The following is a 26,132-nucleotide window of genomic DNA, read 5'->3' on the forward strand; positions in this document are numbered from 1 at the left end:
TTTGTCTCCTTCATCCACTCAATTTGGCTAAAATACTTGTTGATGCTTTTGTGTCCATCCCAAGAGTCAAACCAGAAATTTGCATTTTTCCCATCTCCAATTTTCTAGGTTAAATGATTCACTATTATATGTCTGCATTCCCTCATAAATTTCCATACCATAGACCCACCACTTGTGCTCATCATTGTGAGAATTCTTCTAGGATTTACATTGTCCAAATACTTCTTTTGCATGATCTTACACCAAATCTTATTAGGGGATCTATACATTTTCCATATGAGCTTCGTCCCCAAAGCAAGATTCTACATTTCCATGTTTCTCAACCCAGCCCCACCATTCATTTTTTATTTACAAACTGAATTCCAGTTGAGGAGAGGGATTTTCTTTACCTGTTTGGCTCCTTCCCAAAGAATTTAAAAAAAATAAAATTCCAACGCCTATAGTGCTATAGTAGATAACTTGAAAACAAACATGGCATAGATAGGCATTGTCGCCAACACTAATTTAATGAGTTGAATTTTGTCAGGTAGTGAGAGTCATTTATGTTTCCATAACTCCAACTTATGCCTGCACTTTGAGATTAAATCTTCCCACAATTCAGTTCGATAAGCTCTAGAGAACATTGGGACCCCGAGATCATACTTTGCCAGCAGCGAACCTATCTGCCAGCCCAACAATCTCACAATTCTCCTTTGGGTTATCATTTTAGTATTGAAGAAAAATAATTATATTTTTTCACATTAATGCATTGCCCGACCATGGTTGCAAAGAGCTCCAACACCTCCTTAATTATCTATGCCTCCTTGATGGTAGTTTCACCAAACAACATTGTGTTGTCTGTGAATTGGGAGTGGGTGACTGGTTTCAAATCGTTATGTATTGTGACCCCCTTCCAAGTCGCAACATCTCTTAACTTGGCAATATGTCTGCTTAAAGTTTCAGCCATGAGGACAAAAAGGAAAGGTGAAATTGGATCACCTTGTCTTAAGTCATTCTTGCACTGGAAAAAACCATATAGTGCTCCATTGACAATAGTAGAGAAACGAGGGGAGCTTATGCACAGTTCGATAATTCTAATCCAATTTTTGTCAAACCCCATCCTTCCCAACACTTTGAATAAAAACTCCCATCGAACCTTATCATATGCTTTAGAGATATCAAGCTTCACAATCATGGCCTTCTTCCTATCAGTGACAATGGAATGTATGGTTTCCATAGTGAGTATGATGTTGTCTGCTATTTCCCTCCCCGGTATGAAGCCATTTTGTTCATGGGATATTAGCTTTGGCAATAGTTTCTTTAGTCTGCAAGCAATGGCCTTAGTTATTATCTTATACAAAGTGTTGCATAAGGCAATGGGCCAAAAAAATTCGAAGGAATTGGAGTTATCCTTTTTTGGTATGATAGCAATAGTTGTGTTGTTTATCTCCCCACCAAATTTCCCCTTGGCCCTTACTTGCTTGATTACTTTACACAGGTTCAATTTAATGAATTCCTAACATTTTTGGTAAAATCTTGCAGGGAACCCATCCGGCCCGGGTTCTTTATCTGGGTGAAGACCAAAAACCGTAGCCCTAACCTCTTCTTTTGTAAAAGGCTCCATTAACATAAGATTGTCCTCTTGCGTAACCAACTTAGGGGTGGTTTCCAACATCTGTTCTCTTAGATTTTCATCAACTCTATCATCTGAGTTTAGGATTTTCTCAAAGTAATCCACAACCACCTGTCCAATTCTATCTTTGTCTTTGGGGCGTGTGCCATTCTTTGAGGCAATTTATTTAATTTGGTTTTGTGCTCTCCTCACTTTGACTGAAGCATGGAATAACTTTATGTTTTTATCTCCTTCATTAATCCACAACTCTCTAGCTTTTTCTCTCCATTAAATTTCTTCTCTGGCTAAGACTTCTACCAACATCTCTTTCGACTCCTTCTCATGACTAAAATCCTCTGCATTCATGCCCTTAACAAAGACTTTCAAATTGAGGGCCTCCAATTCTGCTTCTAATATTTCTTTCTTCGAAAAGATATTCTTGACGACCGCCTTATTCCAGACTCTAAGTTGATCTTTAATAAACGTAATCTTTTTTAGAAAACAAAAGCTAGGCATACCTTTAAAATGGTTGCATTGATTCCACCATTCTTCCAATCGGTCCCTTAATGAAGTGTCCCTCCACCACGTGTTCTGGAACTTGAAATATCCGCTATCGCCTTGAATTATTGCACCAATGTCCAACTGCATCAGGTAATTGTTTGAGACACTGCATGGTAGTGTTTTCAATGAGATTTGAATCCCTTACTTCATCCAGTAGGTACCAATCAAGAACCTATCCAATCACTTTGAAATGTTGAAGATCCTCCTCCTTCTATTGGTCCAGGTGAACCAACCTTTCGACGGTTTGCAATCAATGACCTCTATTCTTTGTACAAAATCCCAGAACCCCATCATATCCTTTGTAATTTTGTTTGAGCCACCATTCTTTTTAATAAGATCTAAGATTGCCTTAAAATCCCCACCCATTATTAATTTTTTATTTCCACTTGCCGAAATCAATTGGCAGATCTCTTCTTATAGGACCGTTTTCTCCTGTGATTATGTGGGCCCATATATGTTTCATAGTTCAAAATCAGATTGTTTAGTTTTACTATGCATTGAGCAGGATATCCAATTGTTGCCTCCTTTGAAACTTTCAACGCCAATTGTGGTTGATTTCCGTAGTAACCCCAAACCCCCAGCCCGACCTACTACCGGTTGGAAGAATCCATTCCAATCTTTGCAATAACTTACGAACTTGTCACCCTCATCCACACTGCATTTTGTTTCTTGAAGCATCACAATATCACTCGCTAATTTGACCAGATGTTGCTTTAACATCTAGAGCTTGTCACGAGCCGTAAGGCCCCTGACATTCCATGTAGTGATCTTCATCTCTTCCCAAGGGAGCCCTCAACCCCCTTGGTACTTTTCCTTCTAGGAAAGTCAGAAACACTAAGGAAGCCCTTCTCAATTGCCTCCTCTTCTCTCTTCACTTTATTCGATTTCCTTCCCCCACCTATTTTAATCCTATCCATATTTGCGATCACAGTTTGACAAATGCTCCTTTTGTCCACAATGCCTAGTTCGTCGTTATCTGACTCCGCTTCTGATTCTTCATCGTTCTTCGATTGTGCTTCTTGTTCATCTCCAACCTCATTGTCTAGATGCTCATTATTGGTGTCGGCCTTCGGTTCATCTTGTGCATTCTATGCATCTGACACCAAGGGAAGGACATGGTTTTCTTCTTGCAATTTTTTGTATTCAAGGCAGGGAAAATTCCCACGGTTTTCAGAATCATCTTTTTGCTTTGGCCTCCATACCTTCTTTTCATTCTTTGGGATCTTGCATTTGCTTGTGGAATGATTCCTTCTATCGCAATTCAAACAATAAAATTTCTCTTCCTCTATTTCTACCGACTGAATCCAAACCATTCCATGAGCACTAAGATTAACACGTGTGGGAATTCTTCTAACTGCTGCTAATTGTAATCTTGCATAGATGTAAGAGTCTCCTTGAGCAATATCAACGTCAGTGTCCATCAGGGTGCTGAGGGATCTACCGATCTTATCGAGTGCTTCTTTTGTCCAGTATTCCATCAAGAGGTTGTTTAATTGAATCCAGATTGGTTTGTCATAGGGATCTGTTTTGAGCGGGTTAAAATTCCTATGCCATCGTTGTATGTATAAGGGTTTAGAATCAATAGTCCAAAGGCCACCCTACAAGATCTTCTATCGCTCTTCTTCGGTTGCGAAAATAACAATAAAGAACCCTCTGGGTAGGAACTTGGTGATCTAGAGCGTATGCCATGTATCCTTGATCCATAGGTGCATATCCTCTTGCGATCCGATCTAACCCCAATGAACCTGAAAATAATCACCAAATCCTTGAGGAATTCCACATCTTATTCAATTTCCTCAGAAACATCAATTGTTTGGATGTGCTCCCGCTCATTGCCATTCAAATTTCCTGAGTTCCTGTAGGTCAGTGTCGTGCAATTCTCACCCTCCCAACCTTCAACAAATGATTCGGGATTCTGCTCTACCCTTTTCGCTCCATTTTTTCTATTAGAAAGATTTAAATAAATTAAAATTAATAATTATTATTATTCATATGTATGAATTGAATTAAATAAAGGTAAATTATAAATTAACTTTGAAACTTTTTAATAGGTTTCATTTTATTTCTTATGTTTGATTTTATTAGACCACACACACACATGCCTCTCGCACCTTCTTTCTCTCTCACTATTGCCCCATCTATTTCTATATCTCCTCACTCTCCATCTACATATCACTATCTCTACCTCTCTCTCTTATTTAATCCATCTCTCTTACTCTATATATCTATCTCCCTATATCTTCCTCTCGCTCCTTTCTCCATCTCTTTCTATCCATATCTCTCTACGTCTCCCCATCTCTCTCCATTTCTCTATATATCCCTCTACCTACATTACTCACTCTCTCCATTTCTATCGATTAAGCTATCTCTCCTTCTCCATCTCCACTACCCCCTCTCTCCATCTCTCTGTGTCTATATCTACTTATCTTTGTTTATTTGTTCGTCTCTATTTCTCTACTCTCCACCACTATTTATTAATCTATCTCTACCTCTCCATCCATCTCCACCTTCTCTCCATCCCTCTCCCAATTGAAAATTGTATAATATGACATTGTTGGTAATGGATCATAATTATCTTATGATTTAGTGGTTTATTTCAGTTATGCTTAGATCCTTGTAGGCAGATGCATAATTTATTTAAAACTACCACTTCTCCATTGAGACCTTTGTTAAAAAAATAATGTTATTTGTTTAATGTCTTACCAATTCACATCATGTTCTATACAAATGCATGCAAAAATATACACACATTTTTTTTCCTAATTGACCTTCCACACCTCTTCGGCGTACCCATTGCACACTAAGGTGCAATTTCTAGTTTAATTCATAGAAGACTTAGGATAAAATAATTAATTAAATAAAAATATTTATTTAATTAGGACAAGACAAACTTAGGTGTCTACAAGTTGTGGTACTCATTTTGCACAAGTGAAAGAAGAAAAAGCATTATAGTTGTTTGATTGTTCAATAGAATGAAAGAAAGTAGAAAGGAAATTGAGAATTGTGAGCTATTAGTCATTTTTCAAAGAGCTTAAGTAAAGTGAAGAAAACAAAGTGAATTTTAGAGAATGAAGAGTAGTACATATGGTGGAGTGAGATAGTAAAATCTAGGATAGTTTAATTATAGATTGCAAAAGAAAGAGCTTGGGCAATGAAAATGGATAACGACATTATAAGGAGAGAACCAATAGACCACAATTTGTTACTAACAAACACTTGAATTTTTTCATTTTTTGAAAGGTCTGGTTGGATTCACTATTGTTTAAGGTTGATGGAGTATAATGACCACACGATTGAACAATTTGCAGAGACTTTTAGAGTTGAGAGTGGAAGCATTTGAGGCAACAATTTTAAAAGTATATGGTCTTCCAAAGATAGGAGAATAATATCCTTTGTCCCTAGATGTAGTCTCAACGAGGTCGAAGTTCACTAGTCTAAGGGAGAGCTTTGACTCCTCATCCTAAGGGACCAAACACATCTCCCTTCCACCATTACGAAGAAAAGCAACAAACCGTTATCAGGTATTTTACTTGTGATGGGAGACACTCCCTTATTTACATTGCCCATTTAAACTATTAAGTCATCTATGCCACAATAGACTGGTCAATATTCAAAACTATTTGCACCATATGCTCAGTAGGATTCATGTAGAGTCTAGAAGGAAGAGGACATATTTATCCTTCTCACACAATCGTCTAGTTGTTTAATTGGTAAAAATAAGCCTATATGTTAAATTCCCAAATGTTACATGGGAAGAGTTCAAGAGTTGGGATGAAATTCATAACAAACTCTTTCAAAATATTCCCAGTAATAATGAAAATGATAGGGTTGAATAAAATATTGAATAAATTAGGAAGGTAGAAAAAATTGTGACCCCTGAAGGAAATGTGCCAAAAAAATGTTGGGGATAACCTACCACCTCGTACATCACCTACCCCTAGCCCTACTGAGAAAAATAGAGAATAATTGGAATAAGAACATAGAAGTGAGGACTTGCAATGAGGTTTATCTACTACATCTAAAAATTCACCCACAACATCTAAGAAAATGCTCGTAGCGTCTTTGCTTGGAAGTCCCATTCCTCAATCTCCACCCAAAACTAGAAAAAGAAGGGAACCTAATTCTCTCTCTTTAATAAAAAACAATAACATGAAACATAAAATTGAATAGAAGGCCAAGGAACATAGGCTTAGGGAGGAATGCAAGAAGCAAAAACCTGAGAATGAGTCTAGGAAACAAATACCTATAGAGGAACCTGGGGGGTAGAAGCACGAAGAAAAATATGAAGAAATCAGGATTGAAAAGAAAACTTGGAGGCAAACGCATAAAAAGGAAAAGATCAAAGTGCAAAAGCTACAAGAGAGACATTCACATTGCCTTAGAGAAAAAGGGATAGTAGGAGAGTGAAAGCTTTAGAAATAGGATGATATTTTCAATGCTGATGAAACTAATTCTGAAAGAGAATATATGTTTAGAAATTAAAGAAATGAAACCAAGGGTGAGAAAATGCAAAAAGAGGAAACCATAGTTGAGAATGCACAAAGGGTTCATAACCAAGCTAACTCAGAGCATGAAATAGATGATGATGACCCTTGCATAGCTAAGAAAAAAGATAAGGGCATACTAAGCTCATGGTATAATGGAGATCATCTCTCCTATAGGATTTGACAATGATGATACTAGGATAGATGTTGGACCTAACATTTTTATTGGAGCAAAGAATGTTATCAAGGGAGAAGAGGAGGATAGTGAGTTGTAAAAAACTCAGGAAAATTAAGGACTTGGAAGAGTAGTTGAAGGGCTACAAGGAAAGAGAAATCATATTGCAAGTCAAAGTTAAGGATCTAGAAACACAATCGATACTCTATTAGTAGGAAGGAGCATGATTATATAAGCTAGCAAATCTAGCTATAGAAGAGCTACGAAAGAAGGAGCCGCCTCTTGATGAGGAATTAGATGCTTGTGTGGCAACCCCCACTACTTACAACATTAACCCTTGTAATTGATCTATGGCATGCACACTTAAAATTTGATAGGTATAGACAACAATGGGAAAGGGAAAAAGAAGCAATCAGGGCCAAATATGAGGCAGAGTTGGATTAAAAGGACTCAGAGGTGAAAAAGTTGTCAGATAGTTTGGAAAAGATGGTTGATATAGCAAACCAACTAAGGAGCTATAGGCCACCAACCCGGGTATATTCCTTGTATTTGCAAGAAATATTTCTATTCTTTCAAATTCGTCAAATTATTAGTGAAGCACATATTTTCATCATTTCACCCAAAAACATTTATAATTGCCTATTCAAGGGCTACATGGGAAATGTATGTGTGAATTTTACGTTTACAACCTACTTGTCCCTTATAACGCCAATTGGAACACATATATGTGGGATATGTTCAACTTAAGGCCCTTATATCTTACCTTAGGAATGAACAAGAAACGAGAAAGTTGTTTCAAGCATACCAAAAAAGGGAAAAGTCACATCCTCTACAAATTAGAGCATAACCAATTAATCCAAAAAAGATTGTAGATTAATGCATTGATCTCATTAATAAACAAGTCGCTGAGAAAATTGTTCAATGTAAGATATTGGATTATAGAAGGTTAAAGGGTATTGATGGTTGGGTTAGGTAAGGACATACATGTACATTGATACAACTAATGGAGGGAGGTTACTCCTGAGCTCAATAGGAACGAGCCCCACTCAATTTACAACTACATTGCACTAGAATCAAGGGAAATGAGATACATCAAGGCTTAATTGGATACTAAGGTCACATGGATCCCCCTCACATTTCATCCCCCACTCCTCCTATATCCAGTTCCACACTGGTCGGGAAGGAAGTTGGCAAATATGGTAAAAGAAAGAGAGCAATGGGAGAAGATCACTGAACACAATTTTTTATATGATAGAAGGTATAGGTATCAGCAGTTAGTATACTTTAGACTTGATGTGTTGTAGTTTAATCTCAAGCCTTGGTTTTATTAGGGAAAAGCAAAGGTGTGGTTGGGGGGAGAGACGTGTCCTGCAATTGGTACTATTTTATCTATTTTATTCTTGCTTTCACAAGATTTTTATATGTTTTAAGGCTACATACCGAACCATGTTTTAACTTAATAGATGATATATGACATGTGATGAGTGAATATGTTATGTAGATTTTCATGGTTGATATAATATCATAATGTTATAAATGGCGCTGATGTAAATGGATGCTTTCTCTAAGATACTAATTTGTAGCTTAAGGATTAATGGTTGACCCACAACCAAAGCAAAATGTGCCCTATGCGTGAAAGAAGTTAGAGGATATTGACCAAAACACAACTATTATGAAGCTTTGTTGACCTTGTCTTTGAAGAATAAATACATATGATATTGAGGAGTTCATATGATAGCGAAGTTGTGATTCATTAAGTCGTGCATATTAATTCTTGCATGTTCCTATCTTTTTGTTTACCATTTGAATAATAGTCTAATTTGTATTGTAACTCCTGTTAGTTTAAATTATTGCTTTTAATTTCACAGTAGAATAAGTCATCCTTGGTGCTAGAGAGGATTGAAAAGTGGTATATAAGTTTCTAAGATGTAATTAGCCCACTCTTTCAAACTGTTTATAAAGTCCAATTTTGCCTGCTTTTGGGAGATCTTCTGCATAAGTGATACAAACTAGATTTTGCCTAGGTTTCTAATTAATTATAGAATTTACTACTATCTTTTATGTACCGTTAAAGATGAATAAAGTAAATTGTTGATGATGTGTTGAGTTAAGACTACTTTGTGATCAGAGGTTGCATCCCCTCAAGCAAGGGCCACTTGATGTTGTGTAATCCCTTTATAGTTGGCAACAGACAAATATCCTATTTGAAAGGGATCCTCTCACAATCTACACACTACCTACAAATTTTGTTTCCCACTTTCAGATTAAACTCAATGTGAAGACCATTGCAAAGGTTCATTTCAACTCATTAATGGGCACAAGTTGATCTTTCATAATTGATTGTTGGAGATTGTTGCTGCTAGGATATGTTGTTGTCATTGATATTAACATATTTATGTATTCCTGTGTTTTGGTGGCTGCAAAGAGTTGATATGGTTGGTATGTTGCAAATGTGTTTGTGCGGATTTGGGATTTGTGTAATTAAGTTCCTATACTTGATTCGGTGATGATTTCATGATGATATGTGGAGATTTGATCGAGTTATGGATTCTGGTATGAAGATTGGTTTTTGAGTGTTCAGTGTTCAATGTTGCAGTGTTTTGGTGTTTGATCCGTTTTGCTCCAGAATGATTATATCTTGAGTCGTGGATTTGGGAGAGTGTTTGGGATGTTTGTGTTTATTTTCAATTCAGATGGTTCGTGATTTGGTGCTCCACAAGTTATCTTTCTTGTCCCAGTTGCTGTTGTTGAAGTGTTCTTAAGTATCAAGGCGTTGATTGATGGAGATTTGATTAAGTGGTGCTGGTGCAGCTATTGCAGATGATTCTAATGTGCTTTTTGGTGTTTCCTAATCGTGTCCTATTTTTTTGGGTGATCCACATTGATCATTGTGCATGTTATTGAAGATCTTATGGGTCTGGTGATATTTTCGTGTTATGCAACATTTTCGGTGGTGTAGTGTGTTGTGATTGATCTTGGCAAGATTTTTGATGGTGTTGCGTGTTCGAGGATTTGATTTGGGTCCACTCCATGTCGGTTATGGCATTGCATTGGTTTGGTAGTTGATTTATGTATCATGTGATATTTTGTAATTAGGTGTTGAGGGTTGAGCCGACCTTGTAGTCAAGGTTGATGATTTGTATAAATAGGTGCTATATTCACGTAATTGTGGTATGGGTGTTGTGTCTGCATTATCAGAAAGTGGTGTATGTGCTAATAAGCGAATTTATCTTTCAGTGTGAAGTGTAGAGCAGAGTGTGTTGCAGAGCAGACAATTGTGCTTAATCGGAACTGTCCTCTAGCATTTGCAGATGCTATTCTTTCAGTTCATCTAAACCGGATTGTAGTCCGAATGTTATTGTAAGGTAGTGAACCTTCCCTAAGGGTTGTAGCCTTTCGGGTCATTATATTTTGAGCAGTGAGCTCTAGGCAATGTGCCTGAATGCATGTGCATTCCCCATTGCAATATTTACACATACTACTGAAGAGTATCATCTTATTGTGGGTAGGTTCCCATTGTGGTTTTTCCCTTAAGCAGGTTTTCCACGTCAAAAAAATTGGTGTCATGTGTGTTGCTGTTATTGTGTTTATCTTTATTCGAAGTTGTGCTTAAATTGTTTAATCTGGTAAAAACTGATCTTCACCCCCACCTCTCAGTTTTCCTTCATTGTTGTTGCCAACATTGATTGTTTCTACTTTAGAGCAAATGTACTTGACCAAGCTATTACCATTAGTGCGCAAGCTCTCCAACTCCCAAAACTACAATGATAGATATGGAGGTCAAACCTACAGGCAACCTATAGAAAACGAATCAAAAGAGGTTCAAAAGATGAGAACCAAGGTTTCATGCATAAAAAGTCACTGTTGAGAAACCATGGCCCTATTTCCAACACCTTCCTTCTATCTTTAAGCGAATCAAATTCAAGGATAAATAAACCCTTAGCACAAGGGTAAATGCATAGTTCTTCCTACAAGCCCTCTTGCTAGAAATTTGAAATCCATGCATGTAGATCACATAATTTTGGCCAAGTTTTAGTGAGCCTACATATTAGGGCATGATCCTTAAGATATTCTTCCTTATAAAAAATACCCCCACTTAAAAACACCTCTGAAACTACTTTAGATCATGAAAATAAAATTGGGCCACCTAGATTTAGAATCATTCCATGAGTGGGAGAAGGGGAAAGACCGAAGAAAGGAGGTAATGGTAGCTCATTCTTGCCTACATGCAAAGGAGTCAATGTGCTCATGCATCTCACAGAACCTTGCGCATCAGAGGCCGCAACTAAAGCACGATCCATTGCAAAGGCTGAAGCTCGTATGTACTGAGAAGCTCATCTAGAGTTACCTAAGGGAGTGTCTCACATAACTGCAACCATTGCAACCTCGATCCCCATTCATCTTTGAAGGAAAGGCAAAGTCAGAACACTATATTGAGGAGTTAGGATAATGTTTCATAGGCTTCAGAGCAGAGGAGTGTACCATATTTAACATTCTATAAATTGTAGTATCTTATGCTTAATCTTAAAAAAATATATTTTAACACCATAATACTTCAAGATGTATCAATCACACTTAACTCCTTCCCACTTTTTTAAAGTCACAAATGAATTATAATTTATAATGATAATTAAATTTATATTTTCACTCTTTACTTTTTGAACTTATAATAATAATAATTAAATTTGTATTTTACAAATATATAGAAAAAGTCTACATCTTAAAATTTATATTTTATATTTAGAGAAATTACATGAATGCGTAACTACTTTTTTAATGTTAACCTAATTTTTTACATCGATAACTATATTACATCCTCAATTCGGACAACACCGTCTACAATATTGTAGGTTCGATGAGCAGGCAACTGTACGATCATTATATTTATAGCTGCACAAGTTGCTTAATTTTCAATACACAGTAGAAAAATATTCACTGCAATTTTCCTTTGCACAGTAAACAGACCATATTTAAACCTTTTTCAGTTTCAAGAGCAGCAGCCTGTATCAGTGCAGAATGTTTTCTTCACATAATTTTTCTCCGTCCGCCGTCATTAACAGTAAACAATCCAATGCAATAGTGATACACAGTTCTCCAAATAAATCAATACAACTCCTGAAACGAGTGATTCCTTTTTTGTAAATTGAATAAACCCTAAACCCCTATTTCCTCAGCTCAAATTTTTATAAATTCAAATTTTGCGGTCTGCTACGATTTGGTTGCAGCCGCCAAAAATGGTGGTCTTACAAATTCCAGGAGGCGTCGATGCATCCACAAACCTAAGTGCATCCGGGCTGAGTGCTGAGAAATTAAGCCTACCGTCTCTGCAATCACGCATGAAATGTGATCCCCAGGGCTACGAGAGTGAGCTTTTATTGTTGGTACGCCACTTTGAGTCATGTCTCGCTGTATTTCGGCAACACGCCGCTTTGAAGTCGGCATCCATGGGTGGCGACCCCGGCGCAGCCAAGGAGCTTGGAGAATTGACTTTGTTTTTGGCCCACGTTGCGCCTTCTTATCCTCAGCATCTCGCTCATTTTCCCAAAGAGCTTGCTGAGTTGCTGCAGGCGAGCGGGCATTCGCTTCCTTCTGGTTTACGAAGGCAAATTACACAGGCTCTGATTCTTCTCATGAATCGGCAGGCAAGTCAATACTCTCATTCTTTATCGTGCATCTATAGTTGCAGTATTTGTTTAGAAAAAAGGGTTCTGGAAGCAAGTGTTTAAGACTTTCACAGTGCATACCCGCCGGGTTTTATGTTTCTGGTTTTCGAGGTGTTTGTTTGTGTGATAGTTTGCTGAACTGTATATTTTAATCGTAGTTACTCTATTGAGTACTTATAGGGAAGCAACAAAAGAACAAGTTTATATGTCATCTATATTTTGGCATTACACTTGCATTACAATTTCTGAGCCTCTCTGCAAATTTCCCCATTAGAGGAAACTGAGTTCGCAGATTGTTGATTGTATTCTATGCCAAAAAAGGGTAAATATGGTCATACAAACATGAAATTTAGCCTCTCCACCCAGTTATGTCTAAAAAAATAGTACCACGACAGAATTCTTACGCTAATTAAAATTACCATGCAGAGGGGATCCATGTGACGTTTACCTCTCAGTTTCTCTTCCATCAAATCGTTCTGTATTTCTAAAACATCATAACAACTCTGTATTACTTGATCATGGTTCTTACTCCTCTTACCCCACTTAACTGGTTCCTGTAAAACAAGAAAACTATCTCTTGCATTCACTTGGCAGCCCATCATGTCCTCCACGTTTATACTAACCCCAGTTACCTGCAATTCATTTCCCTCGTGGCCCACACCAACTCTACCTTTATCCACAATAATAAATTCAGCTAACTTTAAAGGCAAAGTACTATAAGCAGGCAGAATGGATCCAAATGGATTGTGGAATCATTGTTAGAACATCAACTATGCTTGTGTGCTTCCAGAGGGCCTCCAACCGGAAAGATTTTCAGCATTCTTTATTCTTCTATTGATGAGATTCCAACTGAGCCTCAGGTTGGCTGAAAATATGATTCCCTCCACATCTTTCTCCCCATTAATAGAAATTGAAACGATAGTGCCATCAGATCACAAGTGTAAGAACCTACCAAGGGTTCTTAACTCAGACAACGGAGGATTAGTTGAACCTGTTGCGTTTTATGTTTTGTATTTTGCAATTTCTAACAACAAAGCTAGTATTGAACAAATAGTATGCAAAAAACAACATTGGAAAGAGCTGGAAATTAATTGAACTTCATAAAATTAAGATTATCAAACCCTTATTACATCCAATTTGCATAAACACCTTTAATAAAGAAATCAGACAAGACTTGGAAGATTTATTGTCAAATACCTCAAATTTATGAAACCCCTTATTTGTCCTTGCTGCCGTACAGCAATAAATAATGACAGCAAGATTATTTATCAGTCCAAACTACCCGGAATGGTGAGTTTAGCAGCTCAAACTGAAGCTACCAGCTAGGCGTCTCCTTTAGGATTTATTTCAGAATTTTTGGACTCCTCCTTAAACAAAATCGTACCCTTTCAAGGAAGAAAGGTACGGCAGATATGCAGGCCGTACATGCACAAAAACCCCAGCAGTAAACACACTTATTTCTGCCTCTGTTCTGACTCTGTGGCTCAATCAATCCTTTGCATAAAATGAATAAAACCCTTTCTAATCTGCCCAATCTTGGTTCCTGGATAAAACCAACTGAAAGCAAAATCAACTGATATTTCACAGCCTCTAATGCTGTTGCACAGAAATCCACCGTTTCCCTGTACCGATACTCTCAGATCATCTGCAAGAAGAAACCCCTGCTGAAACCCTCAAGCCAAAGTCTCCTCAGAGCAAACTCAATATCAAATCTTCACATAATGAAAAGAAGACCTAAAAACTTCTTTTATCTCTTCCCTTTAGGGTTTGGCGCTATTCTCAAGAAAAGTACGATTTGGCATTAAATGATGTTTTTAACTTTTAATATTTATTTTTGACTATTGAAGCTTCAAAAATAAATCTCTTTTCAGTTTAATATAAAAGTGGCCCATCCGATGAGAAATAGACCCTCACTTAAGTTATAACTTAAAGTGACTTTAAAATATTAAAACATTAAAGTTTGCCATTTAATATTTAATTAAAGTAATTAAATATTAATATCTCTCTAAGTATCCATCAGAATTGCTTGCTGTGAGGACTGGAGACTGCCAAGCCATACTCTGCCACTGTCCAACCCACTGGCTAAAAATAGCAGGACTTCTAAAAATAGAAAGTGTCTCGAACGGATTCCTGGAGACCTCAAATGAAAGCCAGTCCCGTAATGCTCACTCTGAAGATGAAGAATCAATCTCCGGGAGACCCTCTAACTAACCTCATCAGCCTACGAGGGTCAGTGATAGGCTAATCTACTCAGCCGACAGATGTCAACTAGAAGGGGACATCACAACAAGGAAGATCTATCACCAATGGGAAGATGGCAGACGACATGCAATCAATGATATCATCTGCAGCTGGAATTTTCCAGACAACTTTAGAATAAATTGCTTCATTGCTGTAATGAATATCTACAACAGAGATAAAATCAGAGTGAAAAACTGCATCTTCAATCTCCTCTCTGTCATCATCTTCATCCAACGAATTGAGAATTTCTTGACAATCTTTCTTCAAATTGATAATAAGCTGTTTGGAAGCATTGATGAGTGGAAAGCAAACTGCATAAAACTTCTTGAATCCATCCAAGGAAAAGATTAATTGCTTGACCTCGTGGTTTGTTGTGGAAGGCCAAATAGAAGAGCAGGCCTCTGGAAGCACACAAGCATGGTTGGGGTTCTAACAATGATTTCACAATCCGGTTTGGATCCATTCTGCCTGCTCATGGTACTTTGCCTTTAAAGTTAGTTGTGTTAATTTTAAGCAATCGGATGTTAATTTTAAGTAATCAGACTGTAATAGACTGTAAATGAACAGTAACAGCAATGAAAACACAAGACAAAAGACACCAATACCCTGGGAAACCTCCCTCTTGGAGGTGAAAAACCCAGCCTCAAAATACATGTATTATTTCAAATGTAGGCATTTACAAGACAACGAACTTATCTCAGATTGCTGTCCAATCAGCAAGTTAGCAGATCACGATCTCACTTTACATAACAATGAAGATTGCAGCCCTTATCAACAGCAGATGGCTAAGGAAGATCAGCAGCATATGTCTAAGGAAGACTTGACCAGATTCGCACAAGAAGAGTCCTTGTCAAGTTTGCATGGTGATCTTGACAACTTCGCCACACAATCAGCTTGGACAAGTTCGCATAAGTGGAGGAGAGATCGCTGTTTGGAGAGCAGATAACTTTTGCATAAGATGATGATTAATGACTTCATTTAATGTTTGATTTATATCCAACCTTTGGCGCCAAACCCTCAAGTCGGCTTGCATATTAATTAAGTTATTTATTTGCCATTTTATTGCCTTCACGTTACATGAGTTTGGGTCCAGCCCTAAGTTCCATTTATTGTCTTCACGTTACATATGTTTGGGCCCAGCCCTAAGTTCCATTTATTGCCTACACGTTACACATGTTTGGGCCTAGCCCTAAGTTACATTTATTTGTTTTCACGTTACATATGTTTGGGTCCAGCCCAAAATAGTTCGAATTGCATGAGAGATAATACATGTGTATTTTAATTGTCATTGACAACATTAAAATACAATAGACAGGTATCCGAGCTAGCTACTATTTCAACAAGCTGCATTGGGCTTATGTATCCTGCATTGAGTTTTAGGGTTTATGTGGTTTAGGTTTATAAGGGTTAGTGTTTAGTGTTTTGTAGCTTTTTTGTTTTGAAATTGTTTTTGTAGTTTCTATAAATTTTATGTATTTTCCATATTTAATTAGTTTTTTTGTTCAGGTTTAGGGTTCTAGGTTGTTCTTACATTGGGTTATGAAAAAATGTATTTTTTTTCAGTATGGATTCCACATTTACGCTATTTTTGATCCAGTGATGAGGATTGCTGCAGTTTTGAGATCGGTTAGGGTTTAAGCCCTTATTGATTTGGTTCAGATGTTTTTCATTTTCCTTTGTTTTAGTAGATGATTTCTAGGTTCGGTTTAGGCATTGTTCGTGATGTCAGGATCCAGGTAATTATTATGCAAGGCATAGGCTTTATTTTTGCTCACTTTTGATAGGGTTAGAATCTTCCCACAAAGGGCTGAGTGTGATCTCCCCAAACTGAGCCTCATCAAGTATTGTTGATATTGAGAAAGCTCCTTGTATAATCTTTATAATAAATTGATGCAGCTGAAACCAAATAATTTGATTATGGTGTACTAGGAATAATAAAAAATATTAAATGATGAACAGGAAGTAGTTTGATAGAAAGAGAAGAGGACTTTACCTTATAGTAAGAGATCTTTACTCTTTAGCCAAACATGAAACATATATGCAACGCCCTAAGCATGACAAACTCCCTTGGGAAACAAGTTATGCCCAGTTTTAAAGGATAATTACCAAGTGTATATGAACCGGTCTTCTTATGGAGATGAAAAAGAATTACTTAATAAAGAAATATAAGTTAACATTACAGGTTGTATTAAGCAAGCTATACGAGGAATGGTGATATCTCCCAAGGATCACTGATCCATCCTAACAAAGATACGCTACATGGATGCATTGTTAATGTCACTTAAGAAGGATACTGCTTTAAAGGACCATCAATGATTGTAATCAAGTGAAGTTACGATTATAATTACAGCGACTCACAAAGATAATATGATACGTGCAACGATTACTACGCCCCGTGGAGGCAGCTAGCATGTACACTGATACAGAATATCACAAAACATTGTGCAAAGGCTGAAGTTCAAAATGAGCAAAGTGTGATCAATAGAACACGACGACATCACCAAGGATAAACAATCCCTGAAGATATAAATGAGCAACTACATAAGAAAATATAAGGTGCGGTGATTAGTATTGTAGCCGACTTCAGACATAATAAGAAGAGCAGTGAATTACATAATAGATGCAGCGACTTCATATACAAAATAAATAAATGAAATGATATTTGATTATAAACACAAAATATACGGTGATTGAAGAGCACTCAAATAAACTGAGAGGGGGGGGGTGAATCAGTTTATTAAATTCTTTTCAATTCTTTAAAATGATATCAAACTATGCAGCTATTTAAATAATCATACACATTTGCAAGAAACACAAGAGACACAAATTTTCTCGTGGAAACCCAACTGGGAGAAAACCACGGTAGATAAGTTCTTAATAGATTTCTTTTACAAACTTGTAGAGGCACCAACCCCTAATCTGATTTGTGAGCATCAACCCACAAGAAGAATCAACTCCTTAACTTCGTAAGCACCAACTTACAAGAGGCACCAACCCCTTTGATGAAGCACCAACTCCCCAATTTTGATTTAGTGAGCACCCACCCACAAGGCTAAAGCACCAACTTCACCCAAATTCAAATCTGCTACAATCTGAAGAAAATCTGCTACTAAAATAGTCACAGTCTTCACTTCTAAATCTGATATATGATTATTAAGTCTGCTGTGTAAATCTGAATATTTTCTTTCACATATATTCCTTAGATACCCACAAATGATCCTCTTATAGTCTTCTTTCAGATCTGCGTAAAACACTGTATAATCCACTCACTGTATCTGCATACACTTCTCTTTTATCATCATTAATATGTCTTCTGCTTCATATGCAAACCTGTATATGTTTGATTGATACTTCACTCATCATATATCCACTTTATTTTCTCACAATACAACTGAATTTTCTTCAGCATATACGTATCATACAACACACAGCACACTATATCTACCATCTCCGTCTCTTTTCTATCGTTCTCTTTATATAACTCTTTTATACCTTTTGACAAAGATCGTGTCTTTTTAACAATCACCGATGATGTCCATTCATAACTATAGGTTATGATTTATTTGAATGTTATGATTTAAAGACGATTCTATTTGATTTGGTTACGATTTTGTTTAGGCATCGATAAGTATTTTTTGGTTTATTGAGAGCTTTGTTTGACCCTCGATAAACTTTATTTGACCACCAATTACCTTTGTTTGACCACCGATTAGTCATTGTCTTATCTTTGTTTATGATTTTGATCAAAACTAAAATATGACTATCGGTTTTCTTTAATAATATTTGTTTCCTTTATGAAAACTTAAACGCTGCACCTTTATCATTCTCTTCAGCAGGAAGATTTTGTCTTTTAGTGGGAACTGACACAAGGAGGTGGGCCCCATTACTTTTGTCTTTTAGTGAGGGCTCCAGCATAAGGAGGTGGGCCCCTTATTTTAAATTGTTTTGTCGTATTTATTTATTTTTGAGTGCTGTCTTTATTTCACCACAGATTTCTATGTCTAATACTTCGTTGATTTAGAATGACTTTTCTTCAAACATTGCTTACGTGTATTAACCTTGCTGTTATAAAAATCTCTGTATGTATTGTATATGTATGAACCGCCACATGTTTGTATTCTCTAATGAATGTTATTATCCTGATTGCTGGTATTACTGTAACTAATAATACCGTCTTCTATACTGAGTTTGTATCACTGCTGTGTATAAGTGATTATATGCTGATTGTGATGAACCATGATCTGTCATAAAAACTGATCTGAATTTTGATCTGCAAAGATATGATCTCGATATAATATATATGTATAATATCTGGCACAGTGACACTATCTGTTGTTGTATATCTGTATACTGCCTGTATATGATATCTGTATTATAGGATATAGAGTTTTTATTGTATCCACTGTTAACACATATACTACAGAACAATCTGAGGATTCATTACTGTATAAAGACCAATCATCAACTGTATATCTATATACATATAGATCATTGACTATATAAGCAACTATATAAGCAATCATAGAAATTGCTTTGACATCAATGACAAGTTTTCCATCAATGTGGTTAAGACATGAATACAAGTGACGCGATTAGTGTAATTAGAAGATGAAGCTATCATTATTCATAATGCAACGATTGGAAGTATCAGTGATCTATATACAGCAATTAACATTTGTTATTAATGTAATTAATAATCATGAAGAAATGCGATCACGAAGGGCAGTGTCTCATTGTTACCAAAGGATGCTAACCTTTCAGTTTTGGGAATATATAAGACCAATCAAATCAGTCAATTTCAGAGAAGGGGACAGGGATCGTATGTCATGAATCATCGCTTTATGAATAATAGCGGAGAAATTATATAAGAAAATAGCCGCTGAAGACCTCCTCACATTGATAGTGGATTTATATGTTTGGCATTAATACTGCAAACAAATTTTACAGGCATATTAAGTAATATCGAGTTAAGGAGCAGACAACGAGTTGGATGGCAATGACGTGTACTTAAGCAAGGGGATTGAAATATTGACTAAACTAACAAGACAAGTGATACCATCAATCATTTCTTATGCCATTAAGACTAACGCTGAGCATCGCTGATGATAGCAAAGATTATCGATTTAAGACGAGCGATTACATTAATCATAAAGGAAAAAATGCGATTTAATAATTATGGATTACAATGCATTGGTTAATAAGAAATTAGCGGTCAAAAAGGATTATATTAATCTTAAATCATAAAGTAATGCGAAGAGAGAAGAAGACAATTATCGAGTGTGAATTATCTTAAGATGGTCAAACATACATATGCAGATTAAGTTAAATCGATTTGCTATGGAGAGGTGCGATATTAAGGAAGTGTAATCACTGACAAAGGTTATGACTATTCACCATAAGTTGCAACCATTTCGTGCAAAGGATATTTAAAGAGGATTGAATTTCATTCCATTGGGGGAGGAAGATCTTAGATATATGTTCTTAATGCATTGGAAAGCACTCAATAAGAGCAGCAGATCAGATCAGAACCGTTATTAAGTTACAGGCAGTAACATCTTTGTTCTTGATTTGGATCTCTTTTAGTAGAGCAGATGTTTATGATATAGAAGAACTACTCTCAAGTATATAAATCGGGAAAGCTATCAAGATAAGTTCTATTCTTCTGAATTATTCTTAAAAATTTAAATTAAATATCATAATGAAATGTCTTCAGTTTGGGTAAATTTCATATTCCAGTTCTCACTTTAAGTCTGAATGGTTGTCTCAGGATTAAATTAAGGGAAATCCCAAATGGGGACATTAAACTGAGAAGTCCAGATGAATGTTTTAAAGGAGCCAGGCATTCAGCTTATTGGATTTTAGCATTATTTAGGATTTCTTAATTTTTAAACCTTGTTTCGTTTTAATACCTAGTGTTTAGACATGTTGTCAGGTTTGTATGGTTTCAGTAAATTATTTACAGATTTAGAAATTAAGCTGTTCTGGTTGTTGGAGTCGGAGTAGTTTACTTATATGAGACATGGCATTTCATTTTGTTCATTTTTTAGCTAGGAATTTAGTAGTTTTTAATTTTTTGGTGAGTACTATGATTTGGGTTTTGTCAAATATGTGATGTTCTAGTTCATGAGTGTGTGGTCATATCCCTCCTCAGGTGCTTGCTTCATCTTGGTTTCTCTGTATTATTGTGGTTGAGGCAGCACACAGCTTGTAGAAAGCTTGAAACTTTGTTTTCAGTAGTAAATGACGGGACTGTTTGCAATGATCACATTTTAGTTCAATTTCAATGGACAACAGGCAGACTGCATATTCGTATTTTGTATGCCAGCTGTACATACATTAAATTTTGAGGTTTTTTCCAAGGATTTCCCCTTAATGTATTTCTTTTGATCTTTGTGGTGTAGACGATCGAACTTGCAGAAACGTTACCTCTCTTTGTGATGCTTCAAACGCTTGAGGACAGGGAATTAAAGAACCTTGCATTTTCTCACATTGTCCAATATGTTCGACGCATGAATCTTAAACATAAAAATGATGTTAAGAATTGTGCATTGCAGAGTATTCTCTTTAAACTTTTGCAGGTGAGATCTATGGTCTCGTATATTGTTTTTCCTACATGAAATACTTTTGACTATAGATGTAATAAGAGATGGATTTCAGTTATCTTAGTTTCTTATAGTAATATTCTTTATTATCTCCAGTCACAAGTCTTAGGTTTTGAAAATGATTTTATGGTACCTTGTCGGTAGCGTTTGGCACAACTAAACATTCTTTCTTGCTATAGGAAGAGCATGAATCAAAGGCAAAGAGCGCTCTTGCAGTACTGTGTGATCTTCATCGTCGCAAGGTGTGGTTTGATGAGAGGACTGGGAATGCTATATGTATTGCTTGTTTCCATAAATCCTCCAAGTATGTTTGTAGGAATTTTTTTGTTGTGCCCATTATTTATTCATTATGAATTTAGTCTTCTGTCTAGCTTGTGCTGTTTTGAGTCTAAGTGTTATACTGAATGATATGCAGGATCATGGTAGCTGCACTCTCTTTTATACTTGGCTATGAACAGAATGTTGAAGATAATGAGGATGAAGACTCAAGTGGTGATGAAGATATCGCTAAGCAGAAACCTCAAGTGATTCTAAGCAGAGAAGCAGTCTACAAGGTTTCCTATTCTGATCTGTCTGCCAAATATTTTCGAGTTGTGTGTTGATGTGTTTTATGCATGCAAGAATGAAAGGGTTTAAATCCTCCAGTTTTAGGACTTCCAATGCAAAATTCAACTAATGGGTTGGTGTCACCCACAGAGTGATTTGTAAATCTCAAAACCTATGCTTATAGAAATTAAAAAACCAAAAACTTATTTTGTGCTGCATAATTAATAATTAAATGACAGCCATTAATGAAGAAATTATCATGCTGTGCTGCTTATAAAATTGTGCTGCAACATGATAGAATATTTGAATTAGGAAAACGTGAATATTGAATGAAAAATCCAGTTGGTTAAGACAACTGCTCTACTGCTTGAGTATATTTCTCATTAAATCTAAGTTACCGGTCCAGGTTTGGGTTCAGGTTCGGTGGTTTGGTTCGTGGGTTCAATAAAAAAAATATGGGGGTTGGGTTCATTTTGGGTTTGTCGATATAAAAACATATTATCACTGGCAAGAAAAACAGTAAAGTATTTTTGTTCCCACAAAGGTAGTCTTGTACTTGAGTAGTTAAGCTGGCTAGGTTTTGATCTAAAGAATGACCTTAACCTTTACCATTACATGACACAATGATGTAAAGAAAGTTGTCAGTATAGTTTTACAGAGTTGCTAGATTATTAATGCAAAAATTAATATATAAATTATCGTAACAATGTTTTCGGCATTAGGGTTTGTGTGAATTCAGCTTGAACATATTAGGGTTAAGTTTAGACTTAAGTTGTTTAGTTCAAATTCAGTTCAAACAAATGAGGGCCACTTTTGCACTTTAGGTTTTCAAGTATGACTGTTTTTTTGATTACCAAATGTGGACCCCAGTATAGGATGCCTACCCATGGGGATGGGAACAAGGGCGGATCTCCTAGGATACTGCTTTTTTGAGTACCAAGTGTGGACCCCATTGTAGGATGCTTCGCCATGGGGATGGGAACAAGGGTGAATCTCCTAGGATACTGAAATCATGGACATGTGCCTGTGGAATCACAGGAAAAATTGCTACTCAGGTGTTCAGTGCAAATTTCAATTCAAACAGATTAGGACTAATTTCAGACTTTAATTTTATTAGTCTGACTATTTTTCTCCCAGTCTCAAGTGTGGACCTCATTGTGGGATGCCTCAAATGGGATGGATACAAGGGTGTGTCCCCTAGGATACAAGGCATGGACATGTTCCTGTGGAAACATATAAAAAATGGTAGTTGCATATTATGGAAAAAGGGAGCTACAGGTTATCTGTTAAAACATTATTTTGCATTGTTTTTTCTTTGGTGTTCATTTTTGCTGTCTGAAATTCAAAAAAATTGCTTAGGAGAATTTGGGAGTCATATATATCAATGCAATTTTATCAGTGGAGTTCTAGAAGAACACAATCCAAATTTAATATGCAAAGAATCGAGATCATTTTTATTTAAAGGAAAATGTGTTTTCTTCCTCTTAATTGATTGATGATTTAACAAGAAACAGAGAGGGTAAGGCTACTTTTACTATATTAATGTAGGCTTTGTGGCATCAGTCTGTTCTATTACTGCTGTTTCCATTTCATTTGTGTCATTAATATTTCCCAATTTAAAGTACAATCAAAGGTGAGAAAGAGCATCTATGGAATTGGCCTATACTTGTATGTGGATATATGGATGGTTTGGGTGACTCTTATAGAATTGTATACTTGACATTAATTTCTTTCGTTGGTGAAACACATCATGTCTTGGTTACAGGCACATCACAAGGGTACGACAAAAAGCAAAAAGAAAAAACAAGCAAAATTACAACGGGTTATGCGTGGTCTCAAAAAACAAAATCGCGTTCAATCTGAGAGTGTTGATTGGGGTAGCTATTCACCTCTTCGACATCTGAAAGATGCACAGGTGATCCTGGTTATTGATTAGGATGTTTTTGAGTTATTTTAAAGTCTAGTAAACCAACTTAATTTGTCTTCTCTTTTGTGTGTTATGTCAGGCCTTTGTTGAAAAGCTTTTTTCTCGCCTTCAGACATGTAATGAGCGATTTGAGGTTGGTGTATTAACTTAGATGCTTATGAATAGTTGGTGTATGGCAATGGATGTTTAGTTCTTATGTGTTTTTCGCATGTGATACATACATTTTTAATGTTATGAAATCATACTTTTTTTCACGAGTTTTGTTTAGCTCTTGGGTTTTTTATCCTTAACATTTTTCCCAAACAAAATACATCTTATGTATTCTTCTCTAAATGCATTGTGGATTTGTATAAGTCTGAGTTTGGTAACCTATTGATAAACACATGCTTGAGAGCTTGATTTTCAACTTCACTTGTCATTTGAGTACCTCAACATTCAAGAGTCAATGCCATACTACCTTCCTCTCAACATCAGGCATGTAGTTTCATTATTGTTATGAGAAACTCTGTGCTTAGGCTTAACAATACTGAAAATTTTATACTGAACTTATAAGATCCATGCATTGTGGTTTACATTTTGTGGAAGCTATGTATGTATTCTGGCTGAAGCTTGAAAAAGACATAGGCAGAGTAAAGAAATAATTAATGTAGCTTATCCTTTTCAATTCTAGTTACTTATATTATGGCTAAACTCAAATCATCAGCAGGAAGCATTTTGTTTACGGTCTAGGAGTTAACCCCTAAGCTTTAGCAGCATTTTTTCACTAACATCAAATGAAGTGATTTCTATTAGTATGAAATGTATGTCTAGATGGTTGCCAAGTTTAGTAAACCATGGACAGAATTTTCTGAACATTGCCTGATATTTGAGTAAAAGAGGATTTGTCAAAGTAGATATGCAGTTTAAAGAAGAATTGTAAAATCTTAAAATTATAGCTATGTGACTATTCCAGTGCTTTTATACATATTTAAAATTTCAAAATATGATTTATTGTCACTTTGGAGCATGCATTTGAATTCCTAGCATACAGTTCATTTATCAGAATTGCTTCCCTGTCTAGAAGCAATAGAATCTTCTAATGGTTGGATTTATAGTGATAATCCTTTTGGCACAAATTTACAAGGCTCTGAAATGGTATCAAATGACATTTTTCCTTTATGTTTAACTGATTTGTTGAATGAATTGCAGGTTAAAATAATTTAAGTTGTGCAGACTCTTAATTGGATTGCATGTTAAAATAATTCAAGTTTTGCTGATTCTTAATTGGATATTAGGTTAAAATGATGATGATGAAAGTGATTGCTCGGGCAGTGGGGCTCCATCAATTGATTTTATTAAATTTTTATCCATTTCTTCAAAAGTATGTTCAGGTAGGTCACTGCTATCAAAGTTAAATTTCACATGTTCATGTTTCCTTTGGTCTGCTAGAGCTTTCAGCTGAGGGCTAAAACATGTTTTCTGTAGCCTCATCAACGGGATGTAACACAACTTTTGGCAGCAGCAGTTCAGGCCTGCCATGATATGGTATGTCACCTTGATTGAAGATGTAGTTTGCTGTCACTGGAGTTATTTTTATGCTTGACTTGTTCTTGATAGCAGAGAGTTGGTTTATTATTTAATCCTTTTTTGGGGGAATACCAGGTACCTCCTGATGCTGTTGAACCATTAATGAAGCAATTGGTGAATCAATTTGTACATGACCGAGCCCGTACTGAGGTACATGCATACATGTTGGGAATTGATAATTCAATGAAATGGACATAAGTTTTGAGAGAGTACTCTAGTTGGCCATTGCTTTTTGCCAGCAATGTATTTTTGAGGATTTGTACATTTAATTTCAAGTTATATTTTACTTTTGACAGGTCATTGCTGTTGGTCTAAATGTTGTAAGGGAAATGTGCATTCGCATGCCGTTGGTACCATATCTAAACTTTGCATTAATGCAATTCACATTGTTTTAACTTTTTGTTGCAATATATTTTTTAGATAATTTAATTGGCGTTCTACACAGGGTCTTCAGCCCTTCTAAACATAGAGATGATGACAAAGCTAAAAGTGCATTAACAACCCCTATACAGCCACAGGAGTCAGATGAAACATAACAACCAATAAAAACAACAAAAATCACCCATATATAGGTGCTATATAAAACCAAAACTCTATACTAGACGGTTATACTGAATGGTATCAAACAAAGACAAGCATTAGCCACAACAAAACTACATCAGAGTACTCCAGACCTGCACTCCTTGGAGGAGACTTCCAATGGTTGAAACCCCTGCTATATGCACCATTATCAGGCACATTCACTAGCTGCAATTGTAGCATATCTGGAACTGTAA

At 36.2% G+C, this 26,132-nt stretch overlaps 1 protein-coding gene across 1 annotated transcript in view; it reads left to right on the top strand.

Moving 5' to 3' along the window:
* The first annotated feature begins 11,643 nt into the window (after nt 1-11,643).
* Nucleotides 11,644-26,132, top strand: part of LOC131066382 (uncharacterized) — a 45,230-nt gene continuing 30,741 nt past the window's right edge. The window contains exons 1-10 of the mRNA XM_058001135.2: nt 11,644-12,453; nt 21,117-21,293; nt 21,497-21,621; nt 21,733-21,871; nt 23,629-23,778; nt 23,870-23,923; nt 25,065-25,160; nt 25,255-25,314; nt 25,432-25,506; nt 25,653-25,706. Coding sequence (XP_057857118.2) covers nt 12,046-12,453; nt 21,117-21,293; nt 21,497-21,621; nt 21,733-21,871; nt 23,629-23,778; nt 23,870-23,923; nt 25,065-25,160; nt 25,255-25,314; nt 25,432-25,506; nt 25,653-25,706 — 1,338 coding nt within the window. The 5' untranslated portion in view covers nt 11,644-12,045. The remainder of the gene's footprint in view (nt 12,454-21,116; nt 21,294-21,496; nt 21,622-21,732; nt 21,872-23,628; nt 23,779-23,869; nt 23,924-25,064; nt 25,161-25,254; nt 25,315-25,431; nt 25,507-25,652; nt 25,707-26,132) is intronic.

Source organism: Cryptomeria japonica, chromosome 3 (assembly GCF_030272615.1).
Source record: "Cryptomeria japonica chromosome 3, Sugi_1.0, whole genome shotgun sequence".
NCBI classification, from domain to species: Eukaryota; Viridiplantae; Streptophyta; class Pinopsida; order Cupressales; family Cupressaceae; genus Cryptomeria; species Cryptomeria japonica.